The sequence below is a fragment of the Rhamphochromis longiceps genome, linkage group LG20, assembly GCF_057381845.1.
Source record: "Rhamphochromis longiceps isolate RC_006_pf linkage group LG20, R_longiceps_female_GT1.1, whole genome shotgun sequence".
Taxonomy (NCBI): Eukaryota; Metazoa; Chordata; class Actinopteri; order Cichliformes; family Cichlidae; genus Rhamphochromis; species Rhamphochromis longiceps.
The window spans coordinates 2,213,854-2,231,243 of NC_140576.1; the positions used below are offsets into that span (position 1 = coordinate 2,213,854).

A 17,390-nucleotide genomic window follows, 5' to 3' on the forward strand; every position below is an offset into this window, starting at 1 on the left:
GTCAGCATAACTGCATGTGTGCGCAAGTTTGCAGGGTAGAGGTGGGATGTTATGATAGGCAGAGGAGCCATAACAGCAGGCAGCCAGGTCAAGATCAAGCAGTTTCATGGACAATCCACTTTAAGTCTAGCCTCTGTTATGGTGAAGCCTTCACACTCCTACTGCACAACTGTCTTCTAACTTTACACAACAATGACGCTTCAAAGTCAAGGCTATGGGAAATCAGACACAACACTAAAATAAAATAAAATAAAATAAAATAAAATAAAATAAAATAAAATAAAATAAAATAAAATAGGGTGGCACAAAACCAGCAGAAATAAGCATATAGAATTAATTCATAAACAATACTTATGCTAGTATTTTTGGTATATCTGATTTTTCTGTGTTCCAGGGAACCCGTAAGACAACCATACTGAATTATGTTGAAGAATTCAACAGAAGAAATCTTTTTCTTTAATAATACCTAAAGCTAAACACGCATGTAAACAGTGGCTACTGAATAAGCCAGTCATCACAGTAGAACCTATTTAATTATCCCACTGTGAGAGCGAGCCACTATTTCCATCACCACTTTGCTCACACAGGCTCAGCACACTATTAATCCACTTAAACACAATTTATAGGGTCTCAGCATTGACTGTCCGTCGGCATAAAATTACATGAAGCATCCTTATAGTGTCGTCAACAGACTAAATTAGCCAAACTGGACTTACTAATTGAGGAGGAGTAAAGTATTGTGTGACTGGAGTGTCTCATCAATGAGCAGAGATAAATAGGCTGGCTATGGGCAATGAGCTAACATCAATAACTATAATAATACAGGCTGAGCATTATTTAACTTGTGGTTGTGGAGGACTAATAACCTTTAATAGAGAATGCTAACTTTTAATTTCCATTTCTGTTAAATAGGTTTTTGTTATTGATGGCTTTTTGCAGTTAAAGACTTATTTGCCATTTTAACTCTAATTTAAATTTAAATCATTTAATATAATCAGTTCAACTAAAACCAGTATTTTAATGTTTTTTTTTTTAATTAAAAATCTCAGAATAACACATTGTGAACCCAGATAGACAATACTACTACTGTAGCCTTGAGACCTATCTGCACAGCCATATTTGCATTTCTCTTCTGATATATCTGCAAAATCAAAACTATGAATTAAGGCAAAGCTAGAGATGGTGAACCCAGGCTGTTTTTAAAATTTGCAGCATAGAGAGACAGTGTACCCCCCCCCCCCCCCCTTTTATCTTGTATCTAATAGTGAAAGGACAAAAAGGCTGTGATATATTTTCATTGTGGGCTTAAAAGACCGCACTGTGTGTTTAGACTTGCATGTGTAATTTTGGTTTTCAAGATGGTATACTGCCATCTGCTGCCCGGCACTGTACCTCGTCATGCGCTCTATTTGTCCTCATGTTTGAAGACGTTGTGGGATATCAAGCTTACCCTAAAGAAACTGCCAAATTGGGGCGCTTCCAAAATGCAGGATCACTGGATTATTTTGGAAAAAATTTTGGCTAAAATCCGAATTCCCCTCCATCAAATCTGGAACGTGGGCTGACGTCAGAGGACCTGCTGTGGTTCCTGATTTTCCTCATCAAAGTATAGATAATACATGAAGTGGAAAAGGCTCCCGTGGGACACTGATTTAAACTAAAATAAATAGGCAAAAACTATACAACCTGTAATACTTTACCATCAAATTAAATAACCGTCATAGTGCGAAGTCTACCTGCATGGAAAATAATGCGCAGATTTGTTTACAGCGCAATGTAGCAAATATTTATGAACTCGAACAATCACTGCAAATAAAAACATCCGTTTTCATTATTACATCCGCTAAGAGTGTCTTCCTCTCATCGCAAATAACACACACTCTTTCCATTGGTGAACGAGCAGGACAGCCGCGGTTTGGCAGATATCCGATGCGAAAAACAACGGCGGCCGATGAGACGCGTCAGATTACATTCAGCGGATCTGTTAGTCTACTGTGAGCCTGGGGGTTGTAGTTTAAAAAGGAGTATCTCGGCATAGTTTCAGCTACATCGTGAACAACAGCTCCCATAATTCCACGGTGCAGAAGAAGCTGTGGTGCTTGTGTTTTGCTTTGGCTTTTTTGTTGTTATTTCGCGTTGTTGGTCCAGCTGAGCTCCGTGAGGAAAGCGAGTCTGCATCGGCCGTGTTCTTTCGTGGGTTTCTTGAGGACTGTCAGTCCGGTACCTCGCACGTAGAGGGCTCCTTTGGACCGTCTGCAGAGGGCTGAGGACCGTAAAGGTAACAAAGACATCAGAAACGGGTCGAGATAATGTGCGCAGATCTCTTTTGGTAGTTAACAAAGCCCTGCATTGTCTCTTATTATTTGCATTTCCATCAAATTAACAAATATGACTAACGTGCACGGATTCAGGTCTGTCCGCAGTGCCTGTGTTTGTTTGTTTGTCAGCTTAAAGCTTTCATCGACGGGCATAACACTGTTTTCTTGACATGTGCTACTGTTGGGCCTTAAGCCTCGTGCCATGTAAAACGAGTCCACGGAAAGCTATTTTGATCACTGGTGTATTGTTTTACGCACTGTCTGTATTTTATCTTGTCCGAACGGATGTTTGTTTGCAAAACAAAAATAGAAAACTTGTATCATCTGTGATTATTGACTCTACCACAGGGAATAAATGTAAAGTACAGAAAGTTAATCCAAGTTTAAAGAACATGCTCGCTGTAAATCCTCATTGGGTTTAAATCAAATTCAAATTCAAATTTTATTTGTCACGTACACAGTCATACACAGTACGATATGTAGTGAAATGCTTGGACAACTGCTCGTGACCTAAAGAAAACAAAAAAGGAAAAGGCTATGAATAAGATAGGAAATAAATATGAAAAATTAAAAAGGGTAAATTTAACTAGGAAGGAATAAAATATAAATTAAGGTTAAAAATGAAATAACTGTACAACACAAATTAGAATGAAGGGTAAATTTAACTGGGAAGAATAAGATAAAGATAAATATATAAATTAAAGTTGAAAATAAAATAACTGTACAACAAAATACACAATACACAATATAGAACTATATAAGAATGTATGAAGAAATCTAAATATAAATAAATATATACACAATAACAGCAGCTGTACAAGTATTAACCGGAAATGAAGAATATAGTGACCAGTGTTGTGCAAAACCAAAGTCCAGAAAGTCCAGTGTGTGTGTAAGAACCATATGTGTGGGTCAGTACTGTGTGGTGGTGTGATTGAGAGACCGTATCGCCTGCGGGAAGAAGCTCCTCCTCAGTCTCTCTGTGTTGGTCTTCAGGGAGCGGAATCGCTTTCCTGACCTCAACAGAGAGAACAGTCTGTTGTTGGGATGGCTGAGGTCCTTCACGATCTTCCTGGCCTTGGTCCGGCACCGCCTGCTGTAGATTGAGTGCAGGTCAGGGAGCTCGGAGCGGATGGTGCGCTCAGCTGACCGCACAACCCTCTTAAAGTGCGCTTGCTTTATTTTTGTTCCTTTTGAAAATCTCATCATGCTTGTCTCTGCTGCTCTATTAAAATGTATATTTACCATGTGTTTCACCCTGTTTGTGTAACAGTGTACCATCACATCATAAATGTTGCCTATACCATAGTTATTACACCACACACAAAAATAGTGCTTTCGGTAGGCAAGCAGTGTGGTTAACTGCAGGGACACCACAAATTCGTGGCAAGTAACCTCGAGTGGAATCTGAGCCCATATCCTGCATGCTTACACGTGATGCTGTATAATAGCAAATGATTTTGAAGATGACTGAAATAGCCCCTGGTGACAACCTGTGTAACGTGTCATGTTGCCTTAAGACCATGCTGTCACTGAGGATTAGTTGTGCATCGGTGCTGTTTCCTTAAGTGTGCACTCAGTCTAGATCTTACACTGAACAAAAATACTCACACACTTGGGGCCTCTTGTTTGTTCAGCAGGGACCACCTCTTACCTATATTCCAGAAATAGCTGTGTAATGTAACTGTGCATGTTGGTTTCTAGGTTGATTTGGGGTTTGTTTGTTTTTTACCTTCTTTCTTGTAGGTGCAATAGAGCATTTGTTTTGTGTTGCCATGGACAAGGACTGGCAGGTGGAGTTTAGAAACGTGGGCTGCAGCTACTTTCCTGAGAGCAGAGTCGACTGCCACTACACGCTGAGCTCACGGCACATATGGGCCAGTAATGATTGGATAGGGCTCTTCAAGGTATTGCTGTTCTGACGAATTTCTGGAAAAGCAACTAAATAAATAATATCCAACTGGAAGTTAACACTGTGCACACATTTTCTTCTTCAGGAGGGATGGACATCAGTAAAGGAATACCACACCTTTGTATGGGCGCTAGCCCCGGCTGACTACCAAGAGGGCACAGATGTCAACTGCTGTGTTCAGTTTCAGGGTATTCATACCTTTGTTTTCTAACTGGGTTTACCTCCCATAGTCACACAGGATCTGTACTAGATCAGCGCATAAAACCTTCAGCAGGAGATTGATGCCTCTGTAAAATGAATTGCTCTGTTGTTTACAAAAAGCTAGCGAATCACATGCTGAGTGGAAGCAAATGTTTATTCCTATCTTAAAATAATTCTTCAGCAGAAAAAAGGGGAAAAAATCCTTTGCACAAGAGAAATATCTAACTTGGTTTCTAACAGAGACACTCTCTGTCATGGTTTGAATTCATTTCTTTAGTAAGACAATGGCCCAAAGGCTGCTCTGCTGACTGCTGCTGCTCACTGGAGAATACAGTGTTCACTTTGTCCTGTGTGTCAGGGGCAGCTGATAAGCCTGATTGAGGGTGAGGGGCACGTGTGCAGCAGGTGTGGCATTGACCCCTGGTAAAGTGATTTATCGCTAACTTAAACATACTGTCAATGTCATTCTTCAGTACAGAGAAAGGAAACTAAAGAAAGTACAGATGGTTCCTTATCAGCAGCAATGCTGTGATTTAAAAAGAAGGTCGCCTCTTCTGTGACCTTAGCCGGTGCTCGAAGTTGAAATACAGCTCATAAACTTTACCGTGTGTCATTCCCTCTGTCTGTTTTCTATCTTGGCCCTTTGCTGTAGCCGTATTGTGAAACAGTAATTCTAAGTAAATCACTCCAAACATGAAGCTATGGTCTGTGTGAGATAATGATATTAGATCAACTTACTTTATAGGCTGGAAGGAGTCACAGAATAAGGCTGACTGCTTTGTGGTTAGTGTGGGAGGCAGGAGGTGTATCATCATCAGTTCCAGTATGCTTGGTTAAAGGTGCATGAAAAGGAAGCAGATTCAGGTGATAGTGAAAGTCTTAACGTTATGCAAGTAGCACAGCTGGTCTGAAAAGCAGTTATTTTGCTCTCAAAATTTGTAAGCCTTCAACTTTATGAGCGACAGTCTTATGCGAAACAGTGATTGCTGATGTGTTTTTATGACTAATAGCTTTGCTTATATTGGTAGATAGGCTGTAGTCAACAAGATTTATGAAGTGGTTACGTACAAAATAAAGAAATGACCTGTTCTGCAAGTGTCTTTTAACTCAGCATTATCATACCCACTTTGTGCTCTACATTTTAATCAATCCAGTCCTGTTGGGCCACTTAAAATATCTTTATAGAACTGTTATGTTATATTTGTTGCAATTTCTCCTGCCCTCTTGGCCAGCTCTCTTTTGGAGAAGACGTTTTTACTGTCAACGATAGTTTTTACATCGATTCATAAAGGATATATAAAAGTCACTTTGCCAAAAACTGATTGTAGCTTCTACTTTGTGACGGGAATTTTCTTTCTGGCACATAATGACTCGATATCCTTCATGAGAGATACGTTTGACAGATTATAGGCCAGCTAGTCATTTACAGCGGTTTAAATAGCAGGAAAACATTTTTTGGCAGGACAGCTGAAAGCATGGACCGCGTCATTAACAGGATGTTTGTTGAATTGATACTAGATTAACTTCTGTGGTTTCAACAGGACATAGCAGCATAGCACAAACAGTCGAGGCGACTGAAAAGCTATTTTATAATGTGATAAACAAACACGTGTTGTTTAATGAGCGTTTAGCTTGCTGGAGCCAGTGTTGCCAACTCCTCAGTAAGGAAAATCGCTATTGGCTGTCCTAAAAGTCGCTAGAAGTCGCTAAATGACGTCAACGCCTAATTTGCATAATTGGTCATGCTAATCTAATTGTAACCTATGTTGTTGGAGAGAGAAATAACATCGTGGAAGAGACATAAAGTCAGTAAAAAAAAGTCTTAAATGCATTTAGAGTTTATTTAGAACTACAAACTAAATTTCTTTTAGCAATCATTGTTTTTTTAATGTCACAATTCCAACCCTGCTCCTTTATCCGGGCTTGGACCGGCAAGTGACCCGAAATAGGCACTCTGGTGGAGTTACTTTGTGTGTGTGTGTGTGTGTGTGTGTGTGTGTGTGTGTGTGTGTGTGTGTGTGTGTGTTTATAAGTAGTTTTAAACCTTGTGATCCACAAAACAGCATAAGAGTAAAAGAAGAACTGACTGCGTTACAGCACCCGCTGCTTGTTGAGAGTAAAAGCGATACGAGCTTTCACGTCTTTTTTAGCGACTTTCTTTAGAAAAAAAGTCGCTAAGGGGTCTGAAAACTCGCTAAATATAGCGACAAAGTCGCTAAGTTGGCAACACTGGCTGGAGCTAGCTGTTTTTGACACTACAGGACAAAAGCAGAACATACAAAGTTGTTTAACTGCTTCTGTTACGCCGACGATGTTTACAACAAACATATAAATGGCGCAGAGAAGCTCAACTCGCAAAGCGCTTCAAGTTTTACGTGGAAAAAAAGCACCAAACTGCCCGAGAGTCACTTAAAACACCTGTTTAAGACTTTGGCCAGCTTAGCTAACCAGAGACGCTCTGCTATTTCAGGTACTCTGCGGTTTTTCACAAATGATACAACGAGAATGAATAGACGCTTACAGACCTCACAGCCCATGGGACACAAGTTACATAAAAGACATCATCGTTTTGTCGCTCACCTGCCGTGAATGGCCGCACTGCTGCCACTAGTGGCCAGAAGCTGTATTGCAACATGTGAACCTGGTGTTACTGAATTGAAGTATTATCAGACAGTTTCTAAGACTAAATGAGAAGATAGCTTTATTTAATAAATGTTTTAGTTTAGCAGTGGGCTTAATCCAAGTTTGCAAAGCTAGGCCATTTTAGACTGCAGTAAGACAGATGACGAATTAAAGGCCATTAAGTTTACAGCGAGTAGTTTTTACTTGAATTTGTCACCCGTGTATTTTTAGTTGTCACAGCAGGGGAGGAGCAGGTCAAAGTAATGTCTTCCTAGTTCCATTAAGTTTCCTATTTCATGGCAATAAAACAGAATGTGCAAAAGGGGGACCTCCCCTAAGTGGAATACAGCCATTATTCATACACTTTCCCTACTTTGACAAGTCAAAATGTTTGCTGTAAAAAGGGTCTGTGAAATGGATTTTTGATGGCAAACACATCATCTTAACCAGCAATATAATACAAATAAATGTATTAGACTCATAGTTCATATTTACCAGAACATTAATTTAAATTGTGATTAGATGTTCCAAAATTATAGGTATGTAATTTAGACTGACTAAAAGTATAATGGGAAGTAGGGTCTAAATTAAAGCATGGCTACTTTGAAAAACAATTATTCTTCTCTGCAGATTGTAATATAACCTTTTGCTTTTTTTGCTTTTTTTTTAAATCACTATTTTAGCTTCCTACCTACCCAAGCCCAGCTCCCAGGAGTATGAGTTCGTATATATTGATGCTAAAGGGAAGGTGTGCTCTCGCAGCTCTAAATTCACTTTTTGTGCACCAAAGCCACTTGAGGATCTGGTGACTCTTGAGGAAGACTCCCATGGAGAGGAGGCAGGCACAGATATGCTGCTGGTAGTCCCCAGGGCTGAGCTGCTGCAGGTGAGTGGATAAGATACTGCATGGGAGAGTGTGTGTTTTCAGTTTTGCAAAATTAACGAGTGCTTATAAAACACATCTGCTGGGGGGGAGGGGGGGATCAATACTCTTGTTTACTGCAGTTACACAAAGACGGGCACACAGTCATGCTGCTTGCTTCCTCTGTTCTCTGTCTTGTTAGAATCGACTGCAGGAATGTCTGCGAGAGCGCGCTGAGCTTTTGCAGGTGCAGGAGGCGGTTAAAGAGCAAAGAGAGAAAGAGAATGAGGAGTACAAGCGAGCGAGAGAGGCCTGGGACAGAAGACGCAAAGAGCTGGAGGGTGATATCGCCAGGCTTCAGAAAGAGCTGAACCAAACTCTAGAGAAGCTTGATGAGCTGCAGAAGAAGCAGAAGGTGATGTATGAAGCTTATGCAAATGGTGGGCACAGTCATTTGATTAGAACCGATGTGCCTGCTTCCATTTCCCTACAGCAGTGCCCTCATTCTCAGATAAAGCATTTCTGCTTAAATAATGTCCCTGTGTGTTAAGTGTAAAAATGTAAGCAGGAGACATTTAAGAAATTGCCCGAGTTCTTATATTAACACAAAAATTAAACACGCCTCTGGTCTGTTAGGAGGAAAAGGCATTAGGAGAATCACTAGCCCAGGAGAAAACTGCTTTAATGGATGCCAGGGAGGCAAGCAAAGCGCGAATCCGAGAGCTAGAGGACGACATCAAAACCCTGGCACAGAGAGCTGTGGAAAAAGAGACCGAGTTAGAGAGGTTTGACATGGTTTTCTCATTTGTCCTTCTTTTACTTTTATGTGGGTCCTGTGAATAGTTTTGATTGTCTATAACAAAATCTGTATGTGCAGAATTAAGGAAAGAGCCAGGAGGGCAGGAGCTCTGAGAAAAGAAGAGGAGAGTGAGAGAAGAAGCCTGCAGGTGCACAGTTCAAAACATACTGTGTAACATAGTAAAACATGGTCCTCCCCCCCCCCCCAACATCTCAGTTTTCCCATCTCTTGCCTTTTTTCCTTAGACTAAGCTGGAACAAACAGAAAGCGAGCTCAAAATCCTGTCAAAGGAGTTCCAGGGCCTGAGGAACTCCCTCGCCCAAAGAGACACCAGTGTCCTGCAGCTTCAAAACACCATCACCACCCTCACCCAGAAACTCACCACAGCCCACAGGAAAGAGGTCAAACCAAAGGACTTATTAATGAATGTTTTAGTGGTTGAAACTCGACCAGGATGCTCACTCAGAGGATGTAAAAATAGGATTTTTGTTTGTTTGTTTGTTTTCAACTCGACTCTTGTGAAATGTGTTACAAGTATTTGGACATAAAATCAGAATTGATTTTTGGGGGGAAAGTGATCACTGCTACTTTATTTGGAACATGTTTTTTTGTATTTTAACTCAGCAATTATGTTTTAAAAGAATTACAAACAAACAACAATGACCAGTTCAAATCCACTCTTAGATATTTTTGGGTCTGGCAATATACAGAAAATCACCTGAAGTATGAGATGAGTAACCAACATGGTTTCTTGGTCCTTTATGCACAGGCGGAAAATGAGGCATCTCTGAAAGAAATGCGTAGCCTGCGTGAGCGGCTGCACATGAGCGAACGAGCTGCTGAGGGCTTGAAGAGTGACCTCAGCTCTATGGTTGCCCAGAGGGATCAGGGGCAAGCTGAACTGCATCAGGCTCGCCTTCAGGCTGCTCAGCTCACCCTTCAGCTTGCAGATTCCAGTCTGGCCCTGAGGGAGGGAAGAGCCCACTGGGCCCAGGAGAGGCAGAACATGCAGCGCTCGGCTGAGGTACTGCATCACTGTAGAGCATGAAATCTGGAAAATGTAGAATGTCACTAATAAATGCCACGAGGTTTCAAAGTGAAATATTCCCATGGCATCAATAACAATTGTATGCAGCATAATAAAAGAAGAAAAAACGATCAGTTTTTAAATGCTTAAAGAGAAATGAGAAAAGGGAGATTTATATCAATATTAGCAGGTGCGACATTATGTTGATATGAAGGTGCAAGGGAGAGGGTAGCAATATATTGCTATTATACATCTGAACAGTTTGTTATATTTTTGATAAAAATGGTTTAAGTATGTCACACCCAGTAGACCTGATTTTATTTTTACAAGTCTTTGTTTTGATTCAAAGTTGTTGCAGGGTTTTGTATTTGTAATATTTGGTATATGTAACATTCGACATATGAAGTGGATATTAATAATAATGAGAAAAAGAACAAAATGTTCTATAGTTCTCAAAATGGGCCTATATGGCTGGTTCTACTAAAAGTACTGGGTCACACCTCTGACTCTTTGAATTCAGGTGTGTTCAATCCTATTGCCTGATGTGTATTACATGAAGTACCTATTCTGAAGAGCTTAAATTGAGCGTGGTACCGTAATATGATGCCACCATTGCAATGAGTCAGTTTGGGAAATTTCTTCCTCAATCAACTGTAAGTGGTATTATTGGAAAGTGGAAGCATTTAGGAACTACAGCAACTCAGCCATGAAGCGGCAGAGCATGTAAAGCTACAGAGAGCAGGGGCCCCAACGCTATTCTGACCCAGTAACTCCAGAGTTTCAAACTCCCTTAATATCAGCATGGAAACTGCACCAGGAGCTTCATGGCTAAGCAGCTTCTGTAGGTGTAATGTGTAGGTGGTATGACATCGAGTCAATATTGGAGTCCATAACCTAAAGATCGAATGGCAGAGGCAAATAAATTATATATGAAGTAAATACAGTAAGTAATAGTGTCTGTGTGTCACCCTCATAGAAAGACCATGAGCGTTTGGAGAAACTCAGCCAAGAGATGCAGGCGATGGAGGAGAGGCTGCAAGAGGAAAGGATGGAGAGAGTGAAGCTAGAGGTTGAGCTTGGAAGAGAAAAAGATTGCAACCGGGTGAGAGAAGCTGCTTCATATACATTATAGCCTACTCTGTATCTGTGTGAACAAATAGTTTTGTTTGAACTGGCAAAAACAAGGTCAAACTCAGAATGAGCATCATTTAGATGTTGGCTGTTTACTTCTAGAACATCACACAAAAGTCAAAGTGTCTTTCGAGTGGGTCTAATATACCTCACCCTGCTGTTTTGTGATATCTGGCTTGTAGGTTCAGCTGAGTGAAACCCGTAGGGAGCTTCAGGAGCTGAAGGCCAGCCTGAGGGTTGCCCACAAAGAGAAGGAGCAGCTGCTTGCAGAGAAACAGGTTAGAAACCTTGTCTGCCACGGTGCATGATTTGAATCAGTACTGACAGAAACTAGTTTTAAAAAGCAGCGAACGATAAACTCTGGGTGGGTAGTGTACTTATTTAACACTGTGCGTGTGTGGTGTCACAGACTTTGTGCCATTATCAGTTGCTGAGGTCTCATGGTTTAGTTTTTAAATGTAAATCTAGTTTAGTGTGTGACTATAAAGCCTGGGCACACCCCTGCAATTTTTTCTAAAATCTTTGTATTAATAATGAACACACATCCTTACTGATATAACAACAGTAATACTCTTATTGTGAATGACCCTGCTGTTGGGAATCATCTCCCTGTGGTTGTCCTCTTGTTATTGTGCAATATAATTTGTTTACAGCCAATTAGCGGCACATGAGAAACCAAGGAAGGACTTAAATGTTCATTGTACTGTGGTAACATTTATATAATGGCAAATGTTTCCGTTGTGTTTTCACAGTGCAATAATGTTACGTAGTGCTGGTTTGAAGAGGTCTGACATTTTGAGGGTTATAAGGGTGATGACTGCATTTTTCACCACAGGAGTTGATGGAGTACATCTGTCAGCTGGAACAGAAGATGGGAACAGTTGCAAGCGCCAAGTGGAACTCGGCCCCAGTTGCCTCTACAGGTGAATTGAGCTACACATCAATCTACTGTATGCCCTGCAGATGTGAACAATAAAAGTGTTAACTATCATTCAAGAGCCACACTAAATATTGTTCAGATTGGCCCGTGTTGTGGACGACAAGAGCAGCGCTCTGAGGAAAAGTGACCGCTATTTCTTAACTAATGTTTCTGTCTGGCAGGCCGTCCTGACAGTGTGTCATCTGACTCGGAGGATGAGAACCCAGAGGCTTTGCAGATCCTCCACCCCCCGACCCCCCTGGCACACTACAGCCTATGTGAGCAGGGGCAGCCTGACTCGTTGCTCCTTGCCACCCCTCCTCTCTCCCCCAGGGAGGTAAGCAGGAGGGAAGTGGTCATCAACCAGCCGGCACCGCTCTCCCTTCCACACCAGGCCACCGCTGACACTCTGGCACACAGCTCTGATTCGGTGAGACGTGCACCATAATTATATGTGATATTGAAACTGAGCTATGCCTTCATGCTGATAGCCATGCACACCAGTTAAACATGGGCAGTGGGTCGTTTGATATAGACATTATCTCCTAGTACCAATTAGGCTGCTAGTGTGCAAGTTATTGGATGGTAATAGCTGCTGGATAGAAATGTGTTAAGTGTCATCCTGTGCGTGTGTGTGTGTGTTTTACTGTATTAAGGAGGAGGAATGCGATCCACGTGAGTGTAGAAGGAACAGCTCTGGGGAGGAAACGGCTCTTTTGTTGCCTGACCCCATGGATACTTTTCTCAGGTACAGCTTTCCACTACAAACGCGTACCCTTATATGTTTATACATGTAACACTTACTCTTTATACCCATTACTGTGAAGTGTTAACGGAGTAATACTCTTTTTCTTTTCTTTTTTTTAACCAGTATTAAAGTATAAACTTTATGTATTTACAGAAAATTAGGTTAAAATGTTAAAAGCCAAAGTTATCCCTTTGATTTTGATCAGCGTTAGGATGGGGTACGATAGTACAGATCATAGAATACATTGCATTGTTAAAAAGTCTTTTTTACCAGTGAAAGAGAGACAAAGTGTACAATATCTAAAGAAGCAAAGATTTGTGATCATTTTTCTTCTTCTTTTAAACACTGAAAAGACCTTAATTCACAAACAATACCTCCATATTAACATGCACCATGCTATTTTCAGATTATTGCATTAGTAGTAACAATCTATTAATATCATATCTAATAATATATCCGTGATGAGGGCCATGCTACGGCAGACATAGTACTTATATTTTGCTAATATGTGTAGTACGGGACAGTTTTTACTCAAGCATATTTGTTCTTCAACCGCTTCCTTTTACTATTACAAGGAAGTATTTAATGTCGCAGATGATATAACAGTTTCATAAACTGCTAGTGTTATAGCCTCTAAAAGTCAGAAATAACTTCTTGTCGGCACTCAAAATACACTGAAGGATATTCTCAATAAAGGGTGTAGGATTGCTAAACACGTGAGGGATTGCAACAAATTGTGCACAGGTGAAGATTTAAGGTTCAAAAAAGATTTGCGTTGCTGACTGCATATGGAAATGAAAATTTCTCTGAGGCAAAACAAGCCACCAGATATCACCCCGTCGTGCTGGCTGGTTTTAAACTCTAGCATCGTCTTTATATTTTATGAGCTCATGACTTGATTTGTGTGTACAGTCTTAGTCGGCAAAGTAATTAAAGAACAAAGCCGCTATAAAACTGCAGTGGGGTAAAAAGTATCATATTTCTCCCTGGAACATAGAAAAGTATCTCAAAACTGGGGAGTGAACTAATGTATGTATGCCTGAGTAAATGTACTCCGTTACTTTCCTTCACTGGCTTCTCGCAGAAATGGTTTGATGCGTGCACAATGAATTCAAAGGTATCTAATGCACACAGACATGTGCAACTAGTTATTTATGGTGGCACGGTGAATATGACTCGAAGATGGAAGTTTTGAATACGTGGTCGTAAAAGAAGTTGAGTCAGGGTGAAGCGAGGGAGGCTGTTTGAGACACATTCGGGGCATGGGAGGGGCGAGATGGGAGGACAAGGGGACAGACGAGTTGACAGCAAGCTGTAGCAATGATTTACCTGAGGGGTGTACCGCAGTCACGGGCCAATTTTCAGCATCATTAAGGCTCTCGCTCTCCCACTCACCCACTCCTTTCGTCTCGCCTGCTCTTTCAACCAGAATGTGTGTTTCTTTCCATTTTTAACACACTCACACATCCTTTCTCTCTCCTTTGTTTCTTCCTCCAGTGGTTCAGTTGACACCTCGCTCTGGTAACCAGTGGACACCTACCCACAGCAAGTGATCAAAAAGGGAAAGAGGGACCTTGTTGTTTCCGCATTACTTCCTATAACAAGCACAAATACAGCTTATGCTCTATATACAGACAGAATTTTAATATGCAATTATGTTGTATCTGCCATAAACCTTGTTTTTTGTCCTTCTAGATTGCTGTGTTTTTACCCTGACTGTTTTTGCCAGCGGTGGCAGGTCAACACAATATTTATGACTGACATAAGAGTGGTGCACAGTTTGAAGCAGCAGGCTTTTAGACGTGGGCTCTGGCATTTGAGAGTTTGCAGGCTGTAGCAGAATGATTTCTGTTGAATCATTGCTATGTCGAGAGCTTTACGATGGATGTTATGTCGTTTTTATGGCATTTGTGATCAGGAGTCATGACAGGCACTGTAATTATGATGTTTTGTGCAGGCCCAGCTCCGCTGGAAATCATAGCAAAACTCTCTTCCAGCATTAAATTCTCCACAGCAGCTTCGAGCACTTTTCATGGCGGCATAAAGTAATGATACAGCATCATGCTAAATTATATTGCAGTAATGTAGGTCTATGACATCATATTTCTCCTCCATTTACTCAGAACTAAGATTTGATTTGAACTTTCTTGTATGCATTAGCAGGTGATTGTTGTCATGCAGATGCAGTTAAGGTGATTTAGGGATGCTGACGCTTAGGACGAGCTTTTGAAATAGAAAGCTTATTCAACAGATTGTGCTTCAGGTCTATTTAAATAGGGACGACATGCAACTTTCTACTTGAGTAACTTCACATAATCGTTATTATGAAATTAATGTTTATTAGCTTTACACTGCAAAGCTGCAATTTTTTTTATTTATTAATGAACCTGGGTTTATTGAAATTCTCTAGCTGCTCATTCGGGATATTTAGCATCAGCCTTTATCACAGCTAGATTGCACAGAAATCATGGTGATGCAGTTCTAAATTTGTGCCTAAAATAATGAAGTAGAGTCATCTTTATAGATCCTGACATCAGAATCATGGTGTTGATACTTTCCCCCAGCCCTGAGGTAATATACTGCCTAATAAAAGAAATGCTGCCTACGTTTTAATCAATATTATATGCATTTTTCATGATTTTCTATTTATAATTAATTTGAGTTATGCTGCAATTAAACTATATTCAGGTTTAGTTTGAAACAGGTGTACAGTTTTCACAGTTTGTGCAATGTGTAACAAAATTTTCCATGCTTGGCTAAGAGAATTTACTAGATACCTTGATGCTTGATTTTATCTGCTGTATTTGCACCCTATTTTTACTAGAGAAGAGTTTTTAGATGAAAAGTTGATATTGATACTCACCAATATGCCATCTGTGTCCTTCATCATTGTTATCATAACCATTACCCACGTGTGTTGTGTTTACTCACGTTTTATCTCTTTTCTATTTTTACTTTATGCTTTCAAATACTTTAATGGGTTGTTTAAAGGTTACGTTGTTGCAAGGTATTGGTGCTAATGGAAGGGAGTGATGCCAACATCGTATGGTAAAGGTAGATGTAAAAAAATACATATGGAAGGAATTGATCCTAATGTTTAAGTTTATAAAATTAGGAGTGAAAGAAGTAAACGTCTTTCCGACGCCTCATTTACCTTGTGTTACACTACATATGTGGATGGTTGAAAGGTTTTAAGGAGCCCCGTGTTCTTTCCCAGAAGATGGCACACTAAACGTATTCTCAGTAGTCCTTGTTTGTAGTTGTAATCTGACTTTATGTCTCAAGGAAGTTATCTTTTTGTTGTTCCACTGAGATCTCCAGTACGAGTGCTCCTCATCAGGACACTGTCTCACACCGCAATAAAACTCCAGTGGTTACGGTTTGTTTTGAACTTCTGTATGTGAAGGTTATCCCACATGTACACTGTGTATTTTCTTACCAGTCATGTAATGGGGTTTGGGTGGGGTTCTGCATAATAAAAACGTTTATGTATCCATTATTGGGTCTAATGTGTCTTTTTCTGGCCAATGATTATAGCAATATTTTGATCCTCACATGACATTTCATTGGTAATTAACTATGCCATTTCTTTTCACACGGCTCTATAGCCTATATTCCCTTTTGGCTCATTGCCTGTTTCATATACATTCCCATTCTGGGTTTTTTCTCTCTCCTCACCTTTGACTCTCCTGCAGTCCCCCCTCAGGGCTGACTTCCTCATCATCTTCATCCTCCTCACTCCACCAGCAGAGTCGTGCTGCTCTGTCTTTTAAGCTCTCGTCGTGCCCCTCTACCACACTCCCTCCATCTTAAGTCTGGGGTGACGATAGCTAATTATAAAATCAATGATGCCGGGCTGCCTAGTTTACAGCCCCCTCTAAAACCTTAACTGGGAAATCACTGTGGGATTGATGACTCCCTCACTCTTTATCTCTTTTAATTAGAAATGTAAAAGATATGAAGACCCAGAGGCCAGAACACATCTCCTAGTTTTTATGACCCCGACGCCTGCCCGCCTGCCCGCCTTCCCAGTGCTTGCTCCTCATTCCCAAATCGCCCCCACCTCTACCTGGCCTTGTTTATTTCCTCTGGCTCCCTTCTGGCACGCCCTCCATTCTCACTCTTGTCACAGATACCTTTACCCGTTTCTTCATCACTTTCTCCATTACCCTTTCAGTGAGATGGCCCGTCTGCCTTCTTGCTCGTACAGGGGAAGGTGTTAAATTTATGGTCTTTGCACATGAAAACGTTTCTCACCTTCTCCTCACCTCTCTCTTTCTCTCCCTCCTTGACTGTGATCCCCAACCCTCGGTGGATTTGCCGCATATGTAACAAATGGCAAACGTGTCCTTTTTGTCTGTTCTGACCCATCCAGGAGGCACACAGTAAATGATGTGGTATTTCACATTATGACCCTGCACCCAGCTCCATGCTTCCAGCACATGACATATGCACCTCTCTGTCTTGTATATAGCTTCAGGTGCACACAGAAAGGCCCTACAGTTTTTTATCACATCAAACCTGGGTCACATGCACCAACACTCTCTGCCTTTATCACACCCCGAGCCCAGCACCTTCCTCACTAACTGCTGCCAGAAGCATTTGGGTTCACTGAGCTTTATCCTGCAGATCACTCTCTGAAGCCCTGCAGCTGCTGCTGGTCCATTATCTCTCCTGTGTGTTGACCAAGTTGTAGCTACAGCTCAGATGTGCAGCGGGATATCAGTGTGGGTTTAAATATTCAAATGATATTCGTTGGTATGCACACTCACGGCCTGCTTTTATGGATTCTTTACTATTTTTAATAATTGATGTCCTTTGGTTGTAAGAATATTACAAGGGTGATTTTTT

At 40.9% G+C, this 17,390-nt stretch overlaps 1 protein-coding gene across 1 annotated transcript; it reads left to right on the top strand.

The window, feature by feature from the left end:
* Window positions 1-2,062: 2,062 nt before the first annotated feature.
* calcoco1a (calcium binding and coiled-coil domain 1a) lies at window positions 2,063-16,038 on the top strand. Its single transcript, XM_085393696.1, has 15 exons — window positions 2,063-2,278; window positions 4,065-4,225; window positions 4,316-4,418; window positions 7,737-7,939; window positions 8,118-8,330; window positions 8,552-8,700; window positions 8,793-8,862; window positions 8,960-9,115; window positions 9,484-9,738; window positions 10,718-10,843; window positions 11,055-11,150; window positions 11,708-11,795; window positions 11,974-12,221; window positions 12,448-12,539; window positions 14,037-16,038. The coding sequence occupies exons 2-15, from the start codon at window positions 4,094-4,096 to the stop codon at window positions 14,062-14,064; spliced, it is 1,959 nt and encodes a 652-aa protein (XP_085249822.1). The 5' UTR covers window positions 2,063-2,278; window positions 4,065-4,093; the 3' UTR covers window positions 14,065-16,038.
* Window positions 16,039-17,390: the final 1,352 nt, after the last annotated feature.

What these genes read in the sequence shown, in the direction of transcription:
- calcoco1a (XM_085393696.1), top strand. Translation starts at nt 4,094, where the DNA reads ATGGACAAGGACTGGCAGGTGGAGTTTAGAAACGTGGGCTGCAGCTAC. An exon ending in AGCTGCTTGCAGAGAAACAG is followed by an intron (nt 11,151 to 11,707) that starts GTTAGAAACCTT and finishes TTTTCACCACAG; the next exon opens with GAGTTGATGGAGTACATCTG. An exon ending in GGCCCCAGTTGCCTCTACAG is followed by an intron (nt 11,796 to 11,973) that starts GTGAATTGAGCT and finishes TCTGTCTGGCAG; the next exon opens with GCCGTCCTGACAGTGTGTCA.